We start from the raw sequence: 25,783 nt of genomic DNA on the forward strand, positions 1-25,783 counted from the left end.
AGGTCAATATATTAATTTAAAAATTTTTTGATTACATTTCCTTGCCATTATCATTCACCTGATGCCAAGATGTGATACATTTGTTTTTGCTAAAGTATGATTGGGTCCCTAGGTCTCCGGTTTGCCTGGGAGGGGGTCCCTGGGCAAGGTTGAAGACCCCTGAACTATAGCATTTTTACATTATTCCACGTACAATTCTGCCATTTACTAAGCCTATTCTATTGCTTTCAAGATAACCTTACATCAAAATGCACACCTAACGAACTAGTTAAAGCAGTTAAAAATGTTTGTCTGTTCAGGCCAAACAAAGCAGTCTATTTGTATTCCAAAAACACATCTGATAAGAAACGTTTATAAAGGGCTCAACCAACAAATCAACCTAATCCTATATTCAGATCAGGTGTGTCATATTTTCCCACATGTCTGGAACAACATAGGGAACATATGGCTTTGTGTAGTCCTGACTGACACTTCATCTTTTGACGTACAAGAATATTTTTTATTAATCGTTTTGCAAAACATACAAAAGCAATGTTCACAGTGTGGGATAATCGTGTGGTTCCATTACATATGTTAACCGACAGCAGACACTACAGTAAACAAGCCATCCCTGTGACACAGGCTAAAGAATAGACAGCTTGGCCGATAACTAGCCTACATTCTTAACCTCCGCTGTTCTAACCCCTAGACCAAGAGCAAAAGAGTCAGTCTGACAAAATAAGTGACTCGATATCAATACAAACGCACAATGCTTAAGAAAAAGTATGGCATAGTAAAGTTATTCCTTGTACACTATTCAGCAGTGTATTACAACCTCTGTCGAAATTCATCTTCAGTGAATTTCATAAAAATCTAAAAAGAAACAAAAATAATATTTTTTAGATAAAACTATACTAAAGTCACCAAATAATTGAGTAAAACACACCGTTTTGCAATGGTCCACAACAGCCTCAGCAGCACTCTGTAGGGCACATATGTCAGAGTCAAGGCCCGCGGGCCACATCCGGCCCGCAAGAAGGTTTTTTACGGCCCCTGGGATGATCTTGATTTATTATTAGAACCGGCCCGCAGCAAGCCGGCAGCCCGCAGATCTTTTACACGCACCAATACTACATTTCCCACAATGCAAAGGTGACGCACCGAGCAGTAGGCTGCTTCATTTCAATATTTATTGGCACAGCAGTCGTCAGCATCACAGTAAAATTAACTTTCAGATACCCATCAAAAATGGCAAAACGGAAGGTGGATACTGAGAACCGGGGGTTTCAAACAAGGTGGGAGTCGGAGTATATGTTCACGAAGGTAGCTGGAAAACCTGTGTGTCTTCTGTGTGGAGAAAGTGTGGCGGTACTGAAAGAGTATAATCTGAGACGACATTATGAAACGAAACACGCGGACACACACGCGGACGCAACTGTCAAGGCCAGTTTTATTTTGGCAGAAGAGATCGCTAAATCAGCCCGGCCATTTACGGAGGGGGATTTCATCAAAAACTGCATGATTAAAGTTTGTGACGAAGTTTGCCCAGAAAAAAGGCAACTCTTTTTAAATGTGAGTCTGAGCAGAAACACCATTGCCGAGAGAGTAGACCAGTTGTCCATCAATCTAAAAGAGCAGCTTGTGAAAAAGGGAAAAGATTTTATTGCATATTCCTTGGCTGTGGATGAGAGCACCGACATTTCTGACATTGCCCAGTTGTCAATTTTCATCCGCGGAGTGGACTCCAACCTAAGCGTGACAGAGGAGTTTTTGGCTTTACGTCCTATGCATGGCACAACTACGGGGCATGATTTGTATGAAGAGGTGTCAAGATGTGTAAATGAGATGGAGCTGCCTTGGGAAAAACTCGTGGGTTTGACAACCGACGGAGCACCTGCGATGTGTGGACACAGGAGCGGACTGGTGGCGAAGATACGGGAAAAGATGCAAGAGGAAAACGCGACAGGTGAGCTGACAGCTTATCATTGTATCATACACCAGGAAGCGTTGTGCGGTAAAGCCTTGAAAATGGAGCATGTAATGAGCATCATCACGCGCACAGTTAACTTTATCAGAGCCAAAGGTTTGAATCACCGCCAGTTCAAGGCATTTCTGACGGAGTTAGAAACGGAGCATGGTGATTTGCCTTATCACACAGAGGTGCGATGGCTAAGCCAGGGAAAGGTGCTTCAAAGATGTTTCGAGCTTCGTGAGGAGATTTGTCTGTTCTTGGACAGCAAAGGGAAAGACACAACACAACTCCGAGACGAAATGTTTCTGTGTGAAATGGCTTTTCTGTGTGACATTACGAGTCATCTGAATGCAATAAACTTGCAGCTGCAGGGTCGGGATCGTGTCATCTCTGATATGTACAGTACAGTGAAGGCATTTAAAACCAAACTGACTCTGTGGGAGACGCAGATGCGGAAAGAAAATTTGAGCCACTTTCCCAGCTGCCAGACCATGAAAGAGAAGCTCTCTACCAGTGCGTTCCCGAGCACACAGTTGGCTGATAAAATAGGTATGCTTGCCGCTGACTTTCGACGCCGATTTGCTGACTTTGAAGCACAAAAAAGCAGGTTGGAACTGCTCGGTAACCCATTTGCTGTTGACGTGGAAAGCTCACCACCAAACCTCCAAATGGAGTTGATTGACCTCCAATGCAATGATGCACTGAGGGCAAAATATGCGGCAGTGGGTGCTGCGGAGTTCGCCCGTTTCCTCCCCGGCACAATGCCCCAGCTGCGCATCCAGTCTGCTCAAACGTTGTCTATGTTTGGCAGCACATACCTGTGTGAACAACTGTTTTCTTTGATGAACCTGAACAAAACATCACACAGAAGTCGACTTACTGCTGAACACCTCCACTCAATTCTGAGGATTTCTTCAGCTCAGAGCCTTACCCCGAACATTGATGAACTTGTGGAAAAGATGGGACACCACCAAGTATCACCCTCAACCTCAAACAAGTGAACATTACTGTGCAATCACATATTTAGAGTTTTTACTCAGTTCAAGTTTAAAAGTTAAAATTTAATATTTGTTTTCACTGCATGTTACTTCTCCTTAAACAAAGTGTTGTTTTTGATTAATAGATTTTTGCACTTTATTTTTTTGTATTTCAATCCAATTATATTTTAAAAATATTTCAGTTGAGTGGATGATAGAAAATTGCTATTATTGTTTTTTCTTTGAAGTAAATTTAGCCCACTTTTGCTAAAATAGAAAATATAGTCTACTGATGGTGCCTTGAATACCGGTTTCTTTCATTTAATGTTCATGTTATGGGGATATTTATATAAAGGAAATTTGTCTTTTGTGTCTGTTGAAAATTAAAGATTACTGACAGAGCCATAAGAAAATATTGCTTTATTTATCTGATCATATTGTAATATATTTGTTAGGTTTTCAGTAGGTTCAATTAGGTTCACTAGACTATATGCGTCATTTAAAAAATTTTCAATGAACATTCGAACAGTCCGGCCCTCGTCTTGTAGCTGATTTTTTTATTTGGCCCTCCGTCCATTTGACTTTGACACCCCTGCTGTAGGGTATCGCCATGGTGGTGCCTGAGAACAGTAAGCGTAGGTCAGCTCTGTCAGGAGGAATGTCCAAAATTCACCACTAATTTTCTTTTTTTAAGATGGGTGAATTTTGGCCCATTCCTCCTGACAAAGCTGGTGTAACTGAGCGCATCTCCTTCCTGAGCGGAAGGACGGCTGCGTGGTCCCATGGTTTTTATACTTACATATTATTGTTTGTACAGATGAATGTGGTACAGAGTTCAAGGTAAGCCTTGAAATACAGGTACACCTCCAATTGACTCAAATGATGTCAATTAGCCTATCAGAAGCTTCTAAAGCATGACATTACTTTCTGGAATTTTCCAAACTGTTTAAAGGCACAGTCAACGTAGTGCATGTCAACTTCTGACCTAATGGAATTGTGATACAGTTAATTATAAGTGATATAATCCACCTGTAAACAATTGTTGGAAAAATTACTTGTGTCATGCACAAAGTAAATGTCCTAACAGACTTGCCAAACCTATAGTTTGTTTACAAATCATTTATGGAGTGGTTGAAAAACAAGTTAATGACTCCAATCTAAGTGTATGTAAACTTCCGACTTCAACTGTATACACACACACAACGTGATCATGCTGTTTTTATGTGGCTGCTATGAACTGTGAATGAACTGCTATGAACTGCTCGCGTGTGATCAGGGGTGTATTCATTCCGTCGAAAAACATTTCTTAAAATGTAATAGAACAGGGATAAACATACCTGGATTTGTCCAATAGAAACTCGTTTGGAACTGTTGGACTAATGATTACACCATAGCTAGATGCAGGAAACTGTACACGGCGGTATTGAATGTGTCATTGCCTGTCACCTTGATTACTCAATTCTCTTGACCCATGCACATACACTGTAAACACTGATTCATAAGCTAGGTTGTAGCAACCTCAGGATGGGTACCACTGAATGCAATATCATGACTTGAACATGTTCGTTAAAGAAATCATCAATTTCAAACCAAAAATTATTGTACTAATCCTAGATTGCCCCTTTAAACCTATTCGGGGAAAAAGTCACATTGGAGATACTGTACATCTAACAAGTCATAAGGAAAAACATATTGACCCGAATGAGTCTCAACATTGTGCAATTATCAACAGTTTATGCAGACATTCCTTTTGATGGGAAAGTCTGTTGCAGCACTGCACTCCCTATGCACTTTGAGATCATATCATCTCCAAATATTTCACTGAGAACATAGTATGTTAGTTTAGGACAAAATCCAAGATTTAAATGGATATAACGAGAGGGTCATATCGTAGCAGTGGCTTGGCCTACTTATTTGAATCTGAAACCAACAGTAAACAAACAAGCCATCATGCAAAGGCCTACTTTTAATTTAAGATAGCATTTCAGGCTATAGTCAGTAAATCCATGTAGTCCTCAAAAGGCTATATCGTTTGCAAAATGCAGTTGAAATGCTGCATTGTTCACCTGATCCCCACTTAAAATACAAAAGCCTCGAATCAAAAAAGTAATGCCTGGAATCTAAAAAATTACCACTCAGATCAGTGCAAAGTTGTAGTCAGCTCCAAAACTATGGTGGTGGTCTCTCCTCTCAGTGCAGTATTTCAGGTATTCTACACAGTACATTAAAAACCTACAGTTGAAGAAGTCAGAAGTTTACATACACTTAGGTTGGAGTCATTAAAACTTGTTTTTAACCACTCTACAAATTTCTTGCTAACAAACTATAGTTTTGGCAAGTCGGTTAGGATATCTACTTTGTGCATGACACAAGTCATTTTTCCAACAATTGTTTATAGAGATTACATAACTTATAATTCACTGTATCACAATTCCATTGGGTCAGAAGTTTACATACACTAAGTTTACTGTGCCTTTAAACAGCTTGGAAAATTCCAAAAAATTATGTCATGGCTTTAGAAGCTTCTGATAGGCTAAATGACATAATTTGAGTCAATTGGAGGTGTACCTGTGGATGTATTTCAAGGCCTACCTTCAAACGCAGTGCCTCCTTGCTTGACATCATGGGAAAATCAAAAGAAGTCAGCCAAGACCTCAGAAAACAAATGTAGACCTCCACAATTCTGGTTCATCCTTGGGAGCAATTTTGAAATGCCTGAAGGTACAACGTTAATCTGTACAAACAATAGTATGCAAGTATAAACACCATGGGACCACGTAGCCGTCATTCCGCTCAGGAAGGAGACAAGTTCTGTCTCCTAGAGATAAACGTACTATGGTGCGAAAAGTGCAAATCAATCCCAGAACAGCAAAAGGACCTTGTGAAAATGCTGGAGGATACAGGTACAAAAACATCTATATCATAATGAACATTGTTATGTTTGGAGGAAAAAGGGGGAGGCTTGCAAGCCGAAGAACACCATCCCAACTGTGAAGCACGGGGGTGGCAGCATCATGTGGGGGTGCTTTGCTGCAAGAGGGACTGGTGCACTTCACAAAATAGATAGCTTCATGAGGCAGGGAAGGTGTGTGGATATATTGAAGCAACATCAAGACATCAGTCAGGAAGTTAAAGCTTGGTCACAAATGGGTCTTCCAAATGGACAATGACCCCAAGTATACAGTGGGGCAAAAAAGTATTTAGTCAGCCACCAATTGTGCAAGTTCTCCCACTTAAAAAGATGAGGCCTGTAATTTTCATCATAGGTACACTTCAACTATGACAGACAAAATTAGAAGAAAAAAAAAATCCAGTAAGTCACATTGTAGGATTTTTAATGAATTTATTTGCAAATTATGGTGGAAAATAAGTATTTGGTCACCTACAAACAAGCAAGATTTCTGGCTCCCACAGACCTGTAACTTCTTTAAGAGGCTCCTCTGTCCTCCACTCGTTACCTGTATTAATGGCACCTGTTTGAACTTGTTATCAGTATAAAAGACACCTGTCCACAACCTCAAACAGTCACACTCCAAACTCCACTATGGCTAAGACCAAAGAGCTGTCAAAGGACACCAGAAACAAAATTGTAGACCTGCACCAGGCTGGGAAGACTGAATCTGCAATAGGTAAGCAGCTTGGTTTGAAGAAATCAACTGTGGGAGCAATTATTAGGAAATGGAAGACATACAAGACAACTGATAATCTCCCTCGATCTGGGGCTTCACGCAAGATCTCACCCCGTGGGATCAAAATGATCACAAGAACGGTGTGCAAAAATCCCAGAACCACACGGGGGGACCTAGTGAATGACCTGCAGAGAGCTGGGACCAAAGTAACAAAGCCTACCTATCAGTAGCACACTACGCCGCCAGGGACTCAAATCCTGCAGTGCCAGACGTGCCCCCCTGCTTAAGCCAGTACATGTCCAGGCCCGTCTCAAGTTTGCAAGAGAGCATTTGGATGATCCAGAAGAAGATTGGGAGAATGTCATGTGGTCAGATGAAACCAAAATATAACTTTTTGGTAAAAACTCAACTCGTTGTGTTTGGAGGACAAAGAATGCTGAGTTGCATCCAAAGAACATCATACCTACTGTGAAGCATGGGGGTGGAAACATCATGCTTTGGGGCTGTTTTTCTACAAAGAGACCAGGACGACTGATCCGTGTAAAGGAAAGAATGAATGGGGCCATGTATCGTGAGATTTTGAGTGAAAACCTCCTTCCCTCAGCAAGGGCATTGAAGATGAAACGTGGCTGGGTCTTTCAGCGTGACAATGATCCCAAACACACCGCCCGGGCAACGAAGGAGTGGTTTCGTAAGAAGCATTTCAAGGTCCTGGAGTGACCTAGCCAGTCTCCAGATCTCAACCCCATAGAAAATCTTTGGGAGGGAGTTGAAAGTCCATGTTACCCAGCAACAGCCCCAAAACATCACTGCTCTAGAGGAGATCTGCATGGAGGAATGGGCCAAAATACCAGCAACAGTGTGTGAAAACCTTGTGAAGACTTACAGAAACGTTTGACCTCTGTCATTGCCAACAAAGGGTATATAACAAAGTATTGAGATAAACTTTTGTTATTGATCAAATACTTATTTTCCACCATTAAAAATCCTACAATGTGATTTTCTGGATTTTTATTTCTCATTTTGTCTGTCATAGTTGAAGTGTACCTATGATGAAAATTACAGGCCTCATATTTTTAAGTGGGAGAACTTGCACAATTGGTGGCTGACTAAATACTTTTTTGCCCCCACTGTACTTCCAAAGTTGTGGCAAAATGGCTTAAGGACAACAAAGTCAAGGAAATGGAGTGGCCATCAAAGCCCTGACCTCAATTCCATAAAAAAATGTGTGGGCAGAACTGAAAAAGTGTGTGCGAGCAAGGAGAACCAAACCTGACTCAGTTTTACCAGCTCTTTCAGGAGGAATGGGCCAAAATTCACCCAACTTATTGTGGGAAGCTTGTGGAAGGCTACCTAAAATGTTTGACCAAAGTTAAACAATTTAAAGGCAATGCTACCAAATACTAATTGAGTGTATGTAAACTTCTGACCCACTGGGAATGTAATGAAAGAAATAAAAGCTGAAATATATCATGCTCTGCTATTTTTCTGACATTTCACAATCTTAAAATAAAAAGTAGTAATCCTAACAGACCTAAAACAGGGAATTTTTACTAGGAATAAATGGAATTGTGAAAAACTGAGTTTGAATGTATTTGGCTAAGGTGTACGTAAACTTCCGACTTCAACTGTATATCTCACTCAGATGTCGTGGATGCCAAAGAACTTTGCTGAGAAAGTACAATGAGCCTTCAATGTGACCTTGGATGAGAGAGATGTATGGGGATTAAGAGGTAGTGTGTCCATTTTAATCTCTGAATGAGCAGCAGCTGAAGCAAACACAGATAAACTTGTTTGCTCAAGGGCTTAATGACAGGTTACTCCGTTAATTCTAGCATCTGCTGCTGTAAGCCTACACATAGAGTCAATCAACCCACACATTTGCAGTGATGTACTGTCACATCCTTCCTCTCCCTAGTATTATTGCTCCTGATCCACAGTAAGGATAGCAAAGGATAGCAAAGGAAGAAAGCGTCTAACTCCTGAGGAATTTGTATGCGCCTTTTGGGAGCAAGGAGAACTCAGAGGGGACCATGTGTTTGTAATGAAGGTTTGATGAGTCAAGGCAGATATGGAAATATGGCCTCCCAACTGACAACGCACCCCGTCTACTCTGACTCATATTGACAAATGCAAGGATGTTACAGATTCAGGAATGTTCAAATAAAAATCTATTTATATTCCTAAAATCATTCCTTATTCATAAATCATGCAATGTTAAATCATTCAAAGGTGCACACAGTACATTAAACCATTTGTAATAAGTGACTTACCTGCTGAAGCTGACAGGAAAAGATGGAGTTGACATCCCTGATCCATCCCCAAATTCCTGGCCTCTGTTCCAGCCATCACTGACTGAGGGCAGTGGCGGATACAGGCCAAAGACAGGCTTCTGATCCTGTTGTACGCACACTGCCGTCGATGTGTTTGCGCTGTAGTGGTAACTCGGCCCACTCATGGAGCCCACCGAGCTGTGAGTACCAGGTATGTCCAGGCTGGATATCTGGCAGTAGCTCTGGCGCTCGTTCTCCTGCTTGATTACCCCTGGGGTGTAAAGCTGGATGAAGGAGGTGTCAGAGTCCTTCTCTGTCTTGATGACAGACATGGAGATCCCTGGGCCCAGTTGCTGCCCCACACCATTCATATTTTTACCGTTTCCCCCACTGCTACTGACTATGGGCTTGGTTTCCATGTGGCCGTCAACGAGCAGGGCATCATCCACTGACAGGGAGGAAAGGAAAGCGGCCTCGTCAGCCAGGTAAAACTCATTCAGGTCAGACAGAGAGCCAGGCAAGTCCAAATCCCGCAGAATGTCCAGCGTATTGTCACCAAGGAGCCTCTCGTTGACATCCAAGTCCTTCAGTGACTGTCCAAAGCTGACCGTCTCCATGTCAAGCCTATCCTTATCCATTGGTGAAAAGTCCTCAGTTTTCAGAGGGAGAAGGTAATTAGAACATCCAAGTACGGAGCTCCCTGGGGTGTTGGATCGATTCAAATCTGAAATGCTCTCCTCCAACAGAGCAAAGTTCTCAAACAGCTGCTGCTGTTGATGATGATTCTGCTGCTGTTTCTGTGCATTCTGCATTCTCAGGGCCTTGCCCATTAACTTCACTTCAGCCTCCTCTATAGGGAGTCCAATGGAGGTTGTCCCTGCTGTGGAGAGCTCACCCTGAATCTTAGTGACATTCAGTCCGTTAGAGGAGTCTCTGGCTGGAGGCTGGGGTGTGGAGCCAGGCAAATGCATCACGGAAGTTAATGTGGTGGACTTGGAACTGCCTGCGTTAACCGAGAAGCTTCCCTCTTCACCTCTCTCTAAGCTCTTGTCCTGGTTATCCATTTCTTGATCCTGCTTGACACACACAGGGATGAAAGCACTGGTTTAGAAAGTGCTTGTAATTCAATAACGACAACAGACTGATAATTAAAAATAATTGTCTGAATTTAAAATGGGTACATTGTTATTTACTATGCAATCATTTCAACGCACATATTTGATCTTTAAACCATGATCACATCTCTCCTGGCTTCTACATGACAGCAGTGGAAATAATATTCCAATGTTGTAGCTTGTCATTGCCATGTCATTGCCAACAAAGGGTAAATAACAAAGTATTGAGAGAAACTTATGTTATTGACCAAATACTTATTTTCCACCATAATTTGCAAATAAATTCATTAAAAATCCTACAATGTGATTTTCTGGAGAAAAAAAATCTAATTTTGTCTGTCATAGTTGAAGTGTACCCATGATGAAAATTACAGGCCTCTCTCATCTTTTTAAGTGGGAGAACTTGCACAATTGGTGGCTGACTAAATACTTTTTTGCCCTACTGTATGTCACAAATAGTACTGTTGGTGCAGTTAGTATGAGTATTTAAACACAGCTCATGTCAGAGTTTCCTTCAGGATTTTTTTCCAGAAGTGGTGGCAAAATATGGGGTTAGGGAGCTCATTGCTGGAAGGCTCCCTGACTTTCAAAAAAGACATACTACTCTAAAATACATGAAAATGTAATTATGTTGACACCATCTGAAATATAACTGATGGCCGCCACTGCACTGTAGGGAGGGAGATAAGGAGCAAGTGGTAGCTGTATGCTCGTGGATCACATTCGCACCACTGCTCGCTCGGTTTGCTACAAATATACACCAACTCAACACAGATCATAAAGGGATAGTGCGACATATTGACCATTATGACCCTTTTCTACTATCCCAGAGTCAAATGAACTCATTAATACAATTTATGTCTCTGCGTGCAGTTTGAAGGAAGTTGAAAGCATTTTTGTGAGCCATTGCTAACTAGCGTTAGCAGAATGACTGGAAGAGTTTACAGGAACAGCTAGCATGCTATATTAATATAGGAAAAACACTGCAAGCGAAATCGCAAAAAGTGTCTGTACACTTGCATAACATACGATATACACTCAGTTGTGGAAAAAGCACCGAATTGTCATACTTGAGAAAAAGTAAAAAAATACCTTAACAGAAAACGACTCAAATAAAAGTCACCCAGTAAAATACTACTTTAGTAAAAAGGTATTTGGTTTGAAATATTCTGAAGTATAAAAGTAAAAGATACGAATAATGAAAAATTCCTTTAAATATATATATATATATATATATATTTAAGTATTAAAATAAGTAAACGGCACAATTCAATTAATATTATTTTTTTGCGGCTTGCCAGGGGCACACTCCAACACTCAGATTTTATTTACAAAGCATTTATGTATAGTGAGTCCACCAGATCAGAGGCTTTAGGGATGTTCTCTTGATAAGTGTGTGAATTGGACTAATTTCTGTCCCGCTAAGCATTTAAAATGTAACAAGTACTTTTGGGTGTCAGGGAAAATGTATGGAGAGAAAATGTATGGAGTAAAAAGTACATTATTTTCTTTAGGAATGTTGTGATGTAAAAGTTGTCAATAATATAAATAGTAAAATACAGCTACCAAACAAAAACAACTTAAGGACTAATTTAAAGTACTTTTACACCACTGTATACACTGAACAAAAATATAAAATGAAAGATGCAAAGTGTTGGTCCCATATTTCATAAGCTGAAATAGAGAAAAATCTGAATAATGTCCCATAGGAACAAAAAGCTTATTTCTCACATTTTGTGCACAAATCTGTTTACATCTCTGTTCGTGAGCATTTCTCCTTTGCCAAGATAATCCATCCACCTGACAAGTGTTGTATATCAAGAAGCTAATTAAACAGCATGATCACAGGTGCACCTTGTGCTAGGGATAATAAAAAGGCCACTTTAAAAATGTGCAGTTTTGTCACTGCCAGATATGTCTCAAGATTTGAGGGAGCATGGAATTGGCATGGTGACTGCAGAAATGTGCACCAGAGCGGTTGCCAGAAAATTGAATGTTCATTACTCTACCGTAAGCGGACTTGTTATAGAGAATTTTGCAGTACGTTTTCTGTAGTTGGGAATCAGACCTGCACAACGGCTTTACGAAACTGTTTCAGTATTTTTAAACCTTTATTTAACTAGGCAAGTCAGTTAAGAACAAATTCTTATTTTCAATGACGGCCTAGGAACAGTGGGTTAACTGCCTGTTCAGGGGCAGAACAACAGATTCGTACCTTGTCAGCTCAGGGGTTTGAACTTGCAACCTTCCTGTTACTAATCCAACACTCTAACCACTAGCCTACCCTGCTGCCCCAGTTCAGCAATATTATTGGGATGACTGGTGTGAACTGCTCGAGGTCATGCCACGGCATCTCAAAATCGTGTTGAGGTCAGGCATATTTTTTTCTGTTAGAAGTAAATCAACAGAATGGCTTTACTTCTGTTTTGGGTCGTTGTCCTGTTGCTTCACCCAACTTCTGTTGAGCTTCAATAAGTGGACAGACAGCCTAACATTCTCCTGCAAACTGTCTTGGTAAACTTGGGAATTCATTTTTCCGTCGATGATAGCAAGCTGCCCAGGCCCTGAGGCAGCAAAGTAGCCACAAACCATGATGCTCCACCACAATAGTTACAGTTGGGATGAGGTTTTGATGTTGGTGTGCGGCGCCTTTTTTTCTCCACACAGTGTTGGGTGTTCCTTCCAAACAACTCAGATGTAGTTTCATCTGTCCACAGTAGCGCTGTGAAACATCGAAGTGCACTTTTGCAAACTTCAGACATGCAGCAGTGGCTTCTTGGTTGTGTCCTCCCATGAACACCATTCTTGTTTAGTGTTTTACATATCGTAAACTCGTCCACAGAGATGTTAGCATGTTACAGAAATCTCTGGAGGTCTTTAGCTGGCACTCCAAGATTCTTCTTAAGCTCAGCCTTCTGCGCTGTGCTTTTGTAGTCATCTTTGCAGGACAGCCACTCCTAGGGAGAGTAGCAACAGTGCTGAAATTTCTCCATTTACAGACTATTTGTTTTACCGTGGATTGATGAACATCAAGGCTTAGAGATACTTTTGTAACCCTTTCCAGCTTTATACAAGTCTACAATTCTTCATCTTAGGTCTTCTGAGATATCTTTTTATCGAGGTATGGTTCACATCAGGCAATGCTTCTTGTGAATAGAAAACTGTTTTTTTATAGGGCAAGGCAGCTCTAACCAACATCGTCTCATTGATTGGATTCCAGGCTAACTGACTCCTGACTCCAGTTAGCTTTTGAGAAGTCATTAGCCTAGGGGTTCACATACTTTTTCCAACCTACACTGAATGTTTAAATGATATATTCAATATAGACAAGAAAAATACAATAATTTGTGTGTTATTAGTTTAAGCAGACTGTTTTTCTATTGTTGTGGCCTGGAAAAAGATCAGATCAAATTTGATGACCGATTTATGCAGCAATTCAGGTAATTCCAAAGGGTTCACATCAAAAACAAATGGAGAAAAATGCATCCCATAACATTAACATGGAAATAGCTGTTCTATCATTCAGCCTACAGTAGCAGCCAATGTATGGTGTCAATGTAGGCTTACAATCCAAAAGACTTGTGAAAAAAAACATGCAGGGCTTGATATTAACCTGTTTACACACTTGTCCTTCAGACAAGGTGGTGACTGAAAAATGTTGTGATGTTTGATATAAGAAACCAAAATAAAATGCATTATTATTCCCATATCATTATTACAGAGAATCAGACAAATGATGATACCCTCTACCTATTGGCTACTTAACTTCTTTGGGAATGGGGGGCAGTATTGAGTAGCTTGGATGAATAAATTGCCCAGAGTAAACTGCCTGTTACTCAGGCCCAGAAGCTATATGCATATAATAGAAAACACTCTAGAATAGAGTGAAAAACAGAGTGAAAAATAGAGTGAAAAACCCTCTAAAGTTTCCAAAACTGTTAAAATAATGTCTGTGAGTATAACAGAACTCATATGGCAGGCAAAACACCTGAGAAAAATCCAACCATGAAGTGGGAAATCTGAGGTTTGTAGTTTTTCAAGTGATTGCCTATCCAATATCCAGTGTAAATGGTGTCAGATTGCACTTCCTAAGGCTTCCAGTAGATGTCAACAGTCTTAGAAAGTTAGAAAGTTGTTTCAGGCTTCTTTTGTGAAAGGGGAGCAAATAAGAGCTGTTTCAACAAGTCATCAGGCTGAAATCCTTTAGTTTAGTCTCGCGTGTGAGCGCGACGGTCGTTCCCTTTCCTTTCTAATGCCAACGGAATTGTCCGGTTGGAATATTATTGAAGATTTATGATAAAAACATCCTAAAGATTGATTATATACATTGTTTGACATGTTTCTACCAACTTTAATGGAACTTTGGCCTTGTCTGGACTTAGTGCCCGTGCTTTGTGCATTTGGATTAGTGAACTAAACGTGCGAACAAAAAGGAGGTTTTGGACATAAAGATGTACTTTATCGAACAAAACAAACATTTATTATGGAACTGGAATTCCTGAGTGCATTCCGATGAAGATAGGTAAGTGAATATTTATAACGCTATTTCTGACTTTTGTTGACTCCACAAATTGGCGGGTACATGTATGGCTTGTTTTGGTGGCTAAGTGCTGTACTATGTACATAAGGCTGCCACTAAGGTGCAGTTTTGAGTAACAGGGTGGTAGCCAGCTAGTGATGGCTATTTAACAGTCTGATGGCCATGAGATAGCTGTTTTTCACTCTTTCGGTCCCAGCTTTAATGCACCTGTACTGACGTCGCCTTCTGGATGATTGCGGGGTGAACAGGCCGTGGCTTGGGTGGTTAATGTCCTTGATGACCTTTGACGTCGGGTGCTGTAAGTGTCCAGGAGGCCAGGCAGTGTGCCCTCTGTGATGCTTTGGGAAGACCGTCCCACCCTCTGGAGAGCCCTGCGGTTGCGGGAGGTGCATTGCCGTAGCAGGAGGTGATACAGACCGACAGGATTCTCTCAACTGTACATCTGTAAAAGTTAGTGAGGGTCTTAGGGGCCATGCAGAAAGTTTTCAGCCTCCTAAGGTTGAAGAGGCACTGTGGTGCCAGGAAAATGTGGGTGGACCATGACAGATTGTCAGTGATGTGTATGCTGAGGAACTTTAAGCTTTCCACCTTCTCCTCTGCGGTGCCATCGATGTGGACAGGGGCGTGCTCCCTCTGCTGTCTCCTAAACTCCACGATCAGCTCTTTCGTTTGTTGATGTGGAAGGAAAATAACATCTCCCTCAACCACTCTGCCAGGGCCCCACTTCCTCCCTGTAGGCTGTTTCGTCATTGTTGGTAATCAGGCCTTCTACTGTTGGGTCGTCTACAAACTTGATTGAGTTGGAGGCGTTTGTGGCCACACAGTCATGGTGCAATGTAATGTAGGTTACATTGAAAGTGGATAATATTGCATTGATTCAAACACAATTCCCACAGTAGAGTGAAACGTTGATAGCGGTAACTAAAGGAGAAATGTCTAGAAAGTTGAGTGATGTTCAATCCCGTGCTTCTCTGAGCAGGCTGATACTTATTCTGCACGGTAGTCCAAGGCAAGCTCGCAGCTTAGAGGGAACATTACACTTCGCTACTAATTCATTGCAGCTGCAGTGCTGGTTGTAGTGCGAGTGGAGGTAGGGGACACATTTTATGTTTTGTAAAAGTGTTGAATAAAAACTGATCGAACTACCTCAAAAACAGCTGCTCTTTGCTGTTATGCAACGTGGCTGATGCAACAGATAACAATTAGCTCAAAATGTTGATAAACTATTAGGCTATTTCTTCACATTATAAGCACAGCAATGCACACATGGTAGTAGGCGATAAGCATATTTTCATACCAGCCAGGTAGGCTATACTCCCGTTGTAAAGATAAGCAAAGTGCTTAATATTAGGAAAGCTGAGAAATAAATAGTAACCTATAGAAAGCTCTTTTATTAGATTGCGATTTTTATTTTATTTTCTAAATGGGCTGTTTTCGGAATGGTAAAGAACTGTAACTGTGTGATTGCGGGGATGCAGGGTTGTGTAACAAACAAAACAACTACAAATGTGCCTGCTCTAAGTTCCTCAACGGCACAGCTAGGAGAGCTAAAAAAAAAAGAGTTTTAAACCTAGTTGAAGACTATGAGTCATAAAAGTGCATTGAAATTACTTAGGAACTGTGCACATGTTGGAGAGGTGTGTGTGGTCATTTGAAGACACCAGTTAGTCCTCTCACTCAAACCCTTGCATTTGTTGTCCTACCCCACATTTCCAGGAATATTCTTACTGAATGTATCCAGCGCATTTTCAGATTTAGTTAACAAATGTGGTCAAAAGTATAGTAAATGGAAAATGTACATAAAATTAAGTGGAATGTTTTGGATTTACTTTTGTCAATTGTCCACAACTTGTCTAACAATTTCCCATAATCTCCAAATTGTTCCCTTTCAATTGCTACCATGCTTATGCATTTCATATTTCTTCTGTAAGAAACATTTCAATTTATCCCTATCCATTTACAGTGCTTCTGGAAAGTTTTATTACATTAAAGCTTAATTCTAAAATTGACTTATTTTTGTTCCCTCCATCTACAGATGTATGCCCTCATTTTTTCTCCAGAAATATTTTATTTGCATAAGTATTCAGACCCTTTGCTATGAGACTCGAAATTGAGCTCAGGTGCATCCTGTTTCCATTGATCATCCTTGAGATGTTTCTACAACCTGATTGGAGTCCAGCAGTGGTAAGTTCAATTGATTGGACATGATTTGGAAAGGCGCACACCTCACTATATAAAGGTCCCACAGTTGACAGTGCATGTAAGAGCAAAAACCAAGTCATGAGGTCAAAGGAATTGTGCGTAGAGCTCCGAGACAAGAATGTGTCGAGGCACAGATCTAGGGAAGGGTACCAAAACATTTCTGCAGCATTGAAGGTCCAAGAGCACAGTGGCCTCCATTATTCTTAAATGAGCTGGCCGCCCGGCAAAACTGAGCAATTGGCGAAGAAGGGCCTCGGCCAGGGACGTAACCAAGAACCTGATGGTCACTTTGACAGAGCTCCAGAGTTCCTCTGTGGAGATGGGATAACCTTCCAGAAGGACAACCATCTCCTTTGAATGTTTTGGTACACCTATTGGAGAGCTCTTCTTTGTTCACACCAATTCAGCATTATTCACACACTCTTAAGCTTTAGCCCCACCCATCTCAAAGGGTTGATCCAGCAGTCAAACACCCAAGCTAACATTCGCTAGCTTAATAGCTACTTAGACACAAATGAGAGAGCAGCTAACTCCGACCATTTTGCTCACCCTAGCAGAGCTGGTTAGGCTGGTTTTATGTTATGAACCATAATCCCAACTCATGTCGTTACTACCCTGCATGAATCTGCAGGTAGCTAACCAACCAGGTTCAATGTTAGCTAGCAAAGCAAATGGCTCCGAGATACAAATAATATTATAATACACGTAACATTAGCTAACAAGCCAGCTAGCTAACATTAGACTAACTTGAAATGAAAACGACTGACAAAATTAGAAGTGTAATATCTGAAAATGTAGCTAGCTAGACTATCTTACCTGTATACATAGATGGAGGCTTCCCCCTCTCTGTCACAGATGCTATGGTTGCAGATGCCCTCACTTTGAAGATGTAATCCGGAGACAGGTGTTTTCTCCATCTCCTTAGCTATCATACTGTAATTCCACTGATTTCAAAACTCGGTCCTCAAAAAAGTGGAGAGCAACACTTACGCAGTTCTATTATGGAGTACAATTTTATTTAAGCCAAGTTAGACAGGATTACCTACACATACTGACCAGCTCCAACGTGCTACATGGCAGACCAATCAGAACTCCTCTCGGAATGTTCAGCACACTCAATATCTCAGTCAATCATGGCTAGCGGGAAGGTTGCTGACTTTGTCTGGGGCTAAACCAACTAGGCTCGTAATTTAACAGCTGGCATACAAGTTTGTTATTAAGGCACATGAAAGTTCACACGTTCCAGAAGGCCTTTCGGCCCCCCAAAAAACACATTTGATTAAAAAAATAATCATCCAAATCCTGTCCAATCAATTTAATTTACCACAGGTGGACTCCAATCAAGTTGTAGAAGAATTCAGGATGATCAACGGAAACAGGATGCACCCGAGCTCAATTTCAAGTCTCCTAGCAAAAGGTCTGAATACTTATGTAAATAAGGTATCTGTTTTTTGTCACTATGGGTTATTGCGTGTAGATTGATGAGATAAAATAATCAGTTTTAGAATAAGGCTATAACGATTTGTGACTCACCACCTGGAGTCAGTCTTATGTAACATTATGATTTTTTAAATTATTTTTTATTTTTACATTGGATAAAAGTAGAGACTCAGAGCTACAACATGGTATATCATACACTGTATTTGAGGAACAATGGGAAAGTAATTCTGCTTTGAAAGTTGATAAATGGCATTTGTGTTGAGAAAGCTCATCGTGTACACTCATTCAGCATCGTTCACACCCTCTTAAGCTTTAGCCCCACCCATCTATCTCCTTGCTTTCAGAGCACACACACACACACACACTTGACGCTCTGGTCGTTGAATGGTTTACCTCTGGATAACTTGAAAACAGCCTAACCAGCTCTGCTGGCAACAATTTCATTATGCTTTTTAGCCAACGTTTACTAACACCAGACATATTCAACAAAATTAGAAACGTGTAATATCTGAAAATGTAGATTGCTAGACCATCTTACCTGTATACATAATCATGCATGTTGGACGAGTCTCCCTGTCACAGATCCATGACACAAATGCCCTTAGTTTGAAGACATAATCCTGAAGCAGGTGTTGTCCCAACTCTTTAGCTATCATACTCTAATTTCACTGATTTCAAAACTCGATCCTCCAGAAAGTGGAGAGCAACACTTATGCAGCTACATTTTTTTTTAAAGCCACGTTCGACATGATAGCCAACAGACTGACCAACGCAAAAAGGCTTCAATAGGGCAGACCAATCCGAACTCCTCTCTGTGTATGTCCAGCCCACACATTATCTCAGCCAATCATGGCTAGTGGGAAGGTTGCGGTCTTTTTATGTGGCTTAACCAACAAGGCTCGGTATTTAACAATTTTATTTGTATTTAAAGATGGCATACAAGTTTAAGGCACATGAAAGTTCACGTTCAAGAAAGCATTTCTGCCAACAACAAAAAACATTTTGATAATGTTCTGACACCATTAACACTGTCATAACATAGGCAGAAGGGGAATCTCCCCCTGGCTCTTCAGTATTGGTAAAGGAATGTCCTTGTCTACAGAAGACCTGCTGCCAAAACTACCATCCAAAAGTTAATATTGGAACAATGCTGCTAATATAGGAATGTTAAGAATATTCTTTAGGTCCCTGCTGACCAATGTCATATTACTTTTCATTTGGCGAGGTCATTAAAAACTGTATGAACCAAATACTGTAACTTAGGACGGAAACCCCCTTATGCTGTCAAGTTTCCATCCAATACATTGTCTGAGATATGAAAATGGGTAAAACTACTTTTGTTAAGATAGGAATTTGATTTTAGGAGTCATAAGGGAACTTATAATCGTATACTTAGCACATTAAGTAGCCACGCCCCAAATGAGGTCAGAGAGCTTGTCAGCGTGATGGAACCGCCCTTTCCGACCAGAGTGCTTATAAGGACTCGCTAAGAATTAATTTTTCAGACCAAAAGATGTGAGACCATGGTCCACACGTTGAAATGGTTAGAAACTCTGAAACTCTCAACACGAGTTGAAGAAAATGAACTTACCAGACCAATCAAAATGTAAATCTTAATTGGCACATTTAAAAACTGTCCTTCTGTGAAGCACAGTCGGGAACTAGTTCAGTACGATGACAAGGTCGATAAACCAGGAGGATTCGCCATCATCGTTTAAATCTCCAGTTTAAACAAAATCTTTGTCCCTTCTGTTGTTTCAATTAAATACAAATCAGCATTGAAAAAAAGGAGCAAGTTTAAGTTTGTTCCACCTAAATGAGTCTGACCACAAGTCAGAGATCATGATGATGGCACACCAAATGTGTTTGATGGATTGTGGGAAAAGAGCAGGAATAGGCTTTTTTAGGCTACAGTCCAAGCTAAGTCTTCCAATGGTGCAACTGCTGTCGGCATCCAAAGATTACCCAACTTGAATAAACGCTAGGAGGTAAGGACAGCTGCAGTGGTGTAGTCTACGGCGATACGGCTATCAGTTATTATTGATATCTACAAAGCGTATTGATGTGAATCACACTGCTGCTCTCATTTAGCTATTTGCGCATTACGGATTGTGGTTGTTGTGGATGGCTGGTCACAAATCTAAATGTGTATTTGGACCCAATAATGGTTGAATTCAAGAAGTTTAAGCTGCCTAGCAATCGTTGTTTTTTAAACCAGTGGGCAGCCAGTGGGAAAAAATGTGCAAAAACAGCTGCATAGTGTGGAGCCAAGACTACGAAAAAAAAGTGGGACTTTTATTGCTCAATCTAATTCACACTGATAAAAAAAAAATCCACAAGCCTAATGGACACATGTTCAAACTTGCACACTTTTGATTGACCCTTTGTCTATATATATATATATATATATACACACACACACACACACAGGTTTTTATTTTTTACATCACAACTATGAAACTTGCGTTCTGCTTTTCCTTCACTCTGCGGTACAACTCATCCAAAAACCATCTCAATTTGGTTGAGGTCGGGGATTGTGGAGTCGAGGTCATCCGATGCAGCACTCCATCACTCTCCTTGGCAAAATAGCCCTTACACAGCCTGGAGGTGTGTTGGGCCACTGTCCTGTTGGGGGAAAAAATTATAGTGGGACTAAGCCCAAACCAGATGGGATGGCTTATCGCTGCAGAAAGCTATGGTAGCCATGATGGTTAAGTGTACCTTCAATTCTAAATAAATCACTGACAGTGTCACCAGAAAAGCACCCCCACGCCACAACACCTCCATGCTCTACAATGGGAAATACACTTGCAGAGATCACCAGCACCACGTCTCACAAAGACCCAGGGGTTGGAACCTAAAATCTCAACTTTGGACTCAAGACTAAAGGAAACATTTCCACAGGTCTAATGTCCATTGCTCATGTTTTTTGGCCCAAGCAAGTCTTCTTATTGGTGTCCTTTAGTAGCGGTTTCTTTGCAGCAATTCGACCATGAAGGCCTGATTCACACAGTCTCCACTGAACAGTTGATGTTGAGATGTGTCTGTTACTTGAACTCTGTGAAGCATTTATTTGGGCTGCAATTTATGAGGCTGGTAACTCTAATGAACTTATCCTCTGCTAAAGAGGTAACCCTGGATCTTCCTTTCTTGTGGCGGTCATCATTTAGAGCCAGTTTCATCATAGCACTTGACGGTTTTAGCGACTGCACTTGAAGAAACTTTCAAAGTTATTGAAATGTTCCACATTGACAGACCTTCATGTCTTAAAGTAATGATGGACTGTCATTTCTCTTTGCTTATTTGAGCTGTTCTTGCCATAATATGGACTTGGTCTTTTACCAAATAGGGCTCTCTTCTATTTACCCCCCTACCTTGTCACAACTGATTGACTCAAACAAATTAAGAAATAAATTCCACAAATTAACAAGGCACACCTGTTAATTGAAATGCATTCCAGGTGACTACCTCATGAAGCTGGTTGAGAGAATGCCAAGAGCGTGCAAAGGCAAAGGGTGGCAACTTTGAAGAATCTCAAATATATTTAGATTTATTTAACACTTTTTTAGTTACTACATGATTCCATGTGTTATTTCATAATTTTGATGTCTTCACTATTATTCTACAATGTAGAAAATAGTCAAAATAAAGAAAAACCCTTGAATGAGAGGTGTTCTAAAACTTTTGACAGGTAGAGAGAGAGTGTGAGTGAGTAAATATACATCCTTTGATTCGTGAGGAATATAACTTATGCCTCATGAGCTTAGTTCAACTGTCACATTCCATTAAAACTCAAAATATAAGCTTGTTTTACACCAATGTTTGTAAACATAGTAAATGTAAACAAACACTGTATAGCCTCATAACATGGTTAAAACAACTATTTGTATATAATGGAGGGTCAGTCCTTGCAGCCATAGCTGTCTATTAATCTGGGAGTGGTTACATTTCTCCAGGCCCATTCCTCAGCTTTTTACAAAGAGGCGTGGCGACCGTTTTGTTATTGTTTCACCTGTGGATTTACCCTTTAAAAACAGTTGCACATTATCAAGATATCAAAGTGCCACCAACAAAAAGGTAAACAATAGGCCTATAGCAAATGCACTTTTCAGTAGTGCTCAAAGCATGCCATTCCATGAGCGCAGCATTTATTTTTCAACTCAAATGAATGAGCCCAATCAGTCCTCCATGACAACAAATAAACAACAAAGTACAACTGGCTAATAAGTCCTTAGTTTTGGGGTCATGCTCATGTAACAGTATAGACTTTAGGTCCGTCCCCTCGCCCCGACCTGGACGCGAACCAGGGACGCTCTGCACACATCAACAGTCACCCTCGAAGCATCGCTCCACAAAAGCCGCGGCCCTTGCAAAGCAAGGGGAAGCACTACTTCAAGGTCTCAGAGCAAGTGACGTCACCGATTGAAACGCCACTAGCGCGCACCACCGCTAACTAGCTAGCCATTTCACATCAGTTACACTCACCCCCTTTTGACCTCCTCCTTTTCCGCAGCAACCAGTGATCCGGGTCAACAGCATCAATGTAACAGTATAGACTTTACGTCCATCCCCTCCCCCCGACCTGGGCACAAACCAGGGACGCTCTGCACACGTCAACAGTCACCCACGAAGCATCGTTACCCATCGCTCCACAAAAGCCGCGGCCCTTGCAGAGCAACGGGAACCACTACTTCAAGGTCTCAGAGCAAGTGACGTCACCGATTGAAACGCCACTAGCGCGCACCACCGCTAACTAACTAGCCATTTCACATCGGTTACACTCAGGTAAAACAATTTGGCTAACCTATACTTCCATATTTCCAAGTCCTATTCTTGAAGATCAAAGGGTATTTAATTTATTGGAATGACTGGAATTCTGATATATCTTTACATTAAAAACCAAAGTCTCATTTAATCATATTATTATATGTAGTAGAACGCAATGGGTTAGAAGCCTACATAACCAACCCATTAAGTAAAACGTAACATCCATATGGCCAGCTATGTAAACTTCAACATTGATTTATCCTGCAACACACATTGTTGTCTTCTAATGCCTCTTAAGGGGAAAGTAATCTACAAGTAACTGAATGTAATCAGATTACGTTTTTGAATTAGGGTAATCCAAAAATTACGTTACTGATTACATTTAGAAAGTAACCTACCCAACCCTGCTAATGACGACAACTTTATTTCTCAACTCCTAATACTGAGCCAATTACACTCACTGGAGTACCTAACATAGGCTTTGAAAACGCACACAATAATAGGCTACCAGAGCAGCAAGTGCCACTGACTGAGAATCTTTCTTGACATGAAAATTAATTTTGCCAACACATGACTAACCAACTAAACAGCTGCTCTTAGCAAAAAATGTGTTTGGAATTAACAGACTATTTGCTAGAAAGGTAAGCGTTTACACTTGCTCCAATTATGTGGGAAATCCATCTACCAAACCTATTCATTTTAAAATGTTGATTACTTCTCCTTTCCATTATCATTCACCTGACGATAAGACAAGATGTGAACAATTATGTGTGTGGGTGGTGGGGGGTCCCTGGTTGTCTGCGAGGGGGTCCCTGGCAAAGAGAAGGTTGAAGACCCCTGTTCTCGCTAGCTAAATATGAAGGGTCGCAGCCTATTGGCTGCGACTGGGAATTGCATCAAGTTAAACAGGAGAAAGTGATTATTACATCATATAAACTAAAGTATGTACATGAAGCTTGTAAGCTTTGTGTGGCTAATAAAAACACCAATGGGCTCAGGGATCGACATGGCGATAAAATGCTCTACTGAGACGCATAATTTTTACACTGACAAGAAGGGCGTCTAACTAAAGAAGAGAGCACTGGGGTCACACTACCTTATAGCTGAATCATTGCACAATAAAATATCTCCTAACGTTATGAGGTAACGTTACGGGATGTATGGCTGTAACTAGCTAGATCATGCAAGATAGCTGCCAAATACAACAAGATGCAATCAAATCACACATTCGATGACATGTTACCTTAATCAGACATGGGAGTTTTCCAAACTAGATCATATCCATTCAGTTCGACTTGGCTGGAATTCTGAGCTCTATGGCTTCTAATCCGTCTTCACAGGAAATATTCCTCGTGCAACGCTGAATTTCTGAGCTCTATGGCTTCTAATCCGTCTTCACAGGAAATATTCCTCGTGCAGCCCTGAATGATTTGCTGCATTCCCCGTTGGAAAAGTATTGATGTAGCTTGCTAGCTCGTGCGCTGTTATTCCCTTGCTCACGTGACGTAGCTAGCTACAGTTTATGTATGGTGCTGTCAAATGTTAAAAGAAGCCAACAGGATGCAATCAAGTTAGCTATTTTTGCTAGCAATCTACTTAACTCAGACAGTAAGCAAAAACTAACATGAATTCGTTAGCTATAAATTCTAAATGGACAGCAGATTTGACATTACTGCATCATAGAATGCTGGTTCAGTAGAAAACTCATTGACATTACATAATATCCAAGCTAGCTGGCGAGTTACAGTTAACGTTACAGTAGTTACAGATTAAAACGTTAGCTGGTGCTGCACATTAGCAAACTGAGGGCGGCTAGTTCGACACTTCGCGGTAAACGCCCCTCTAAAGACAGACAGGACCTACCGTTATACTCTAAAAAGCTGTCAAAAACACGGCTGCTGGCCTCTGTTATTTGAGAATTATCTGTTAATTGAATGATTAGAATATTTCGCCCTGAAACATAGTTGTATGGAATTGATTAGAATGTATAAAATCATAATCAGCATCTAACAGCCTCTCAAGCCAATGTAGAAATAACGTATCCAGTAAACAAGCTAACTTGCAAATAGAAAAACACTTTAAGTGTATTCGATTACTGGTAACATTGCCTCTCTTTATCAAGTTACGCCAAACTCATACATGCAACGTTAGCTAATTTCGCTAGCTATAACCAATGGTAGCGACGTTAGGTAGCTAGCTACTACCTTTCAAAGCGTAGACTTTGTTAACGTTTGTCAATAAAGACTAGTTATTATAACTCATGATTGAGTTAAAACATATCTGATGTTACTTACGAATGACAACACATTGCTAGCCAATAAGTACGAAAACAGAGTCCTAGCTAGCTATAGCCACTCAACTTCCAACGCAGAGAAACTTTGTAGACGACGTCCTTGAGGCGCGCTCCAGGTGACACTGCAGTATGTGAGGCGAGCTATTCTAAAACACAAACTAACAACGTTATATAGAGACATAAGTTCGGTACAATTGTGTAAACTTCAAAAGCACGGCACACTGTGACTAACACGAATCATTTCAATGGCGCAACAAAGTCCGTATAAAATGTACATAGGGGCGAAGGGACCTATGTGAAGCAAGCCACAATAAGGATTAGTCACAATAGTGGCGTTTGCGGTTCGCCTTCAAATTAAAAGGTCCTTAATTGAACGTGATGCAAGCGGATACAAATAGTGCAATCACGCCATATTTTGACTAAATAATGCTTAACAAGGTTGGAATATTATAGAAATTCAACAAAAAACAATAATTTGTTAATTTGTTTTTTTTAAAAGTAGTAAACAAAAAGTTTCACTCACACTGTGAATGTATAAGACTTCAGAATTGCATTGGGAGCATACTTATATTTTACTGTACGGCCTTACCTATGGA

The 25,783-nt window shown here is 40.7% G+C and overlaps 1 protein-coding gene across 3 annotated transcripts in view; it reads right to left on the minus strand.

Moving 5' to 3' along the window:
* The window catches only part of LOC139420814 (glucocorticoid receptor-like), an 89,506-nt gene extending 64,017 nt beyond the window's left edge, over window positions 1-25,489 (minus strand). The window contains exons 1-2 of one of the 3 annotated variants that reach the window (XM_071171108.1): window positions 24,138-25,489; window positions 8,831-9,903 (exon numbers count right to left, since the gene is read on the minus strand). In XM_071171108.1, coding sequence (XP_071027209.1) covers window positions 8,831-9,894 — 1,064 coding nt within the window. In that variant the 5' untranslated portion in view covers window positions 9,895-9,903; window positions 24,138-25,489. Of the gene's footprint in view, window positions 1-8,830; window positions 9,907-24,137 lie in introns of all 3 variants that reach the window. The other 2 variants (XM_071171109.1, XM_071171110.1) reach the window with 2 other exon arrangements.
* Between the last annotated feature and the right edge of the window lie 294 nt (window positions 25,490-25,783).

The sequence above is a fragment of the Oncorhynchus clarkii genome, chromosome 12 (assembly GCF_045791955.1).
Source record: "Oncorhynchus clarkii lewisi isolate Uvic-CL-2024 chromosome 12, UVic_Ocla_1.0, whole genome shotgun sequence".
In the NCBI taxonomy this organism is placed as follows: Eukaryota; Metazoa; Chordata; class Actinopteri; order Salmoniformes; family Salmonidae; genus Oncorhynchus; species Oncorhynchus clarkii.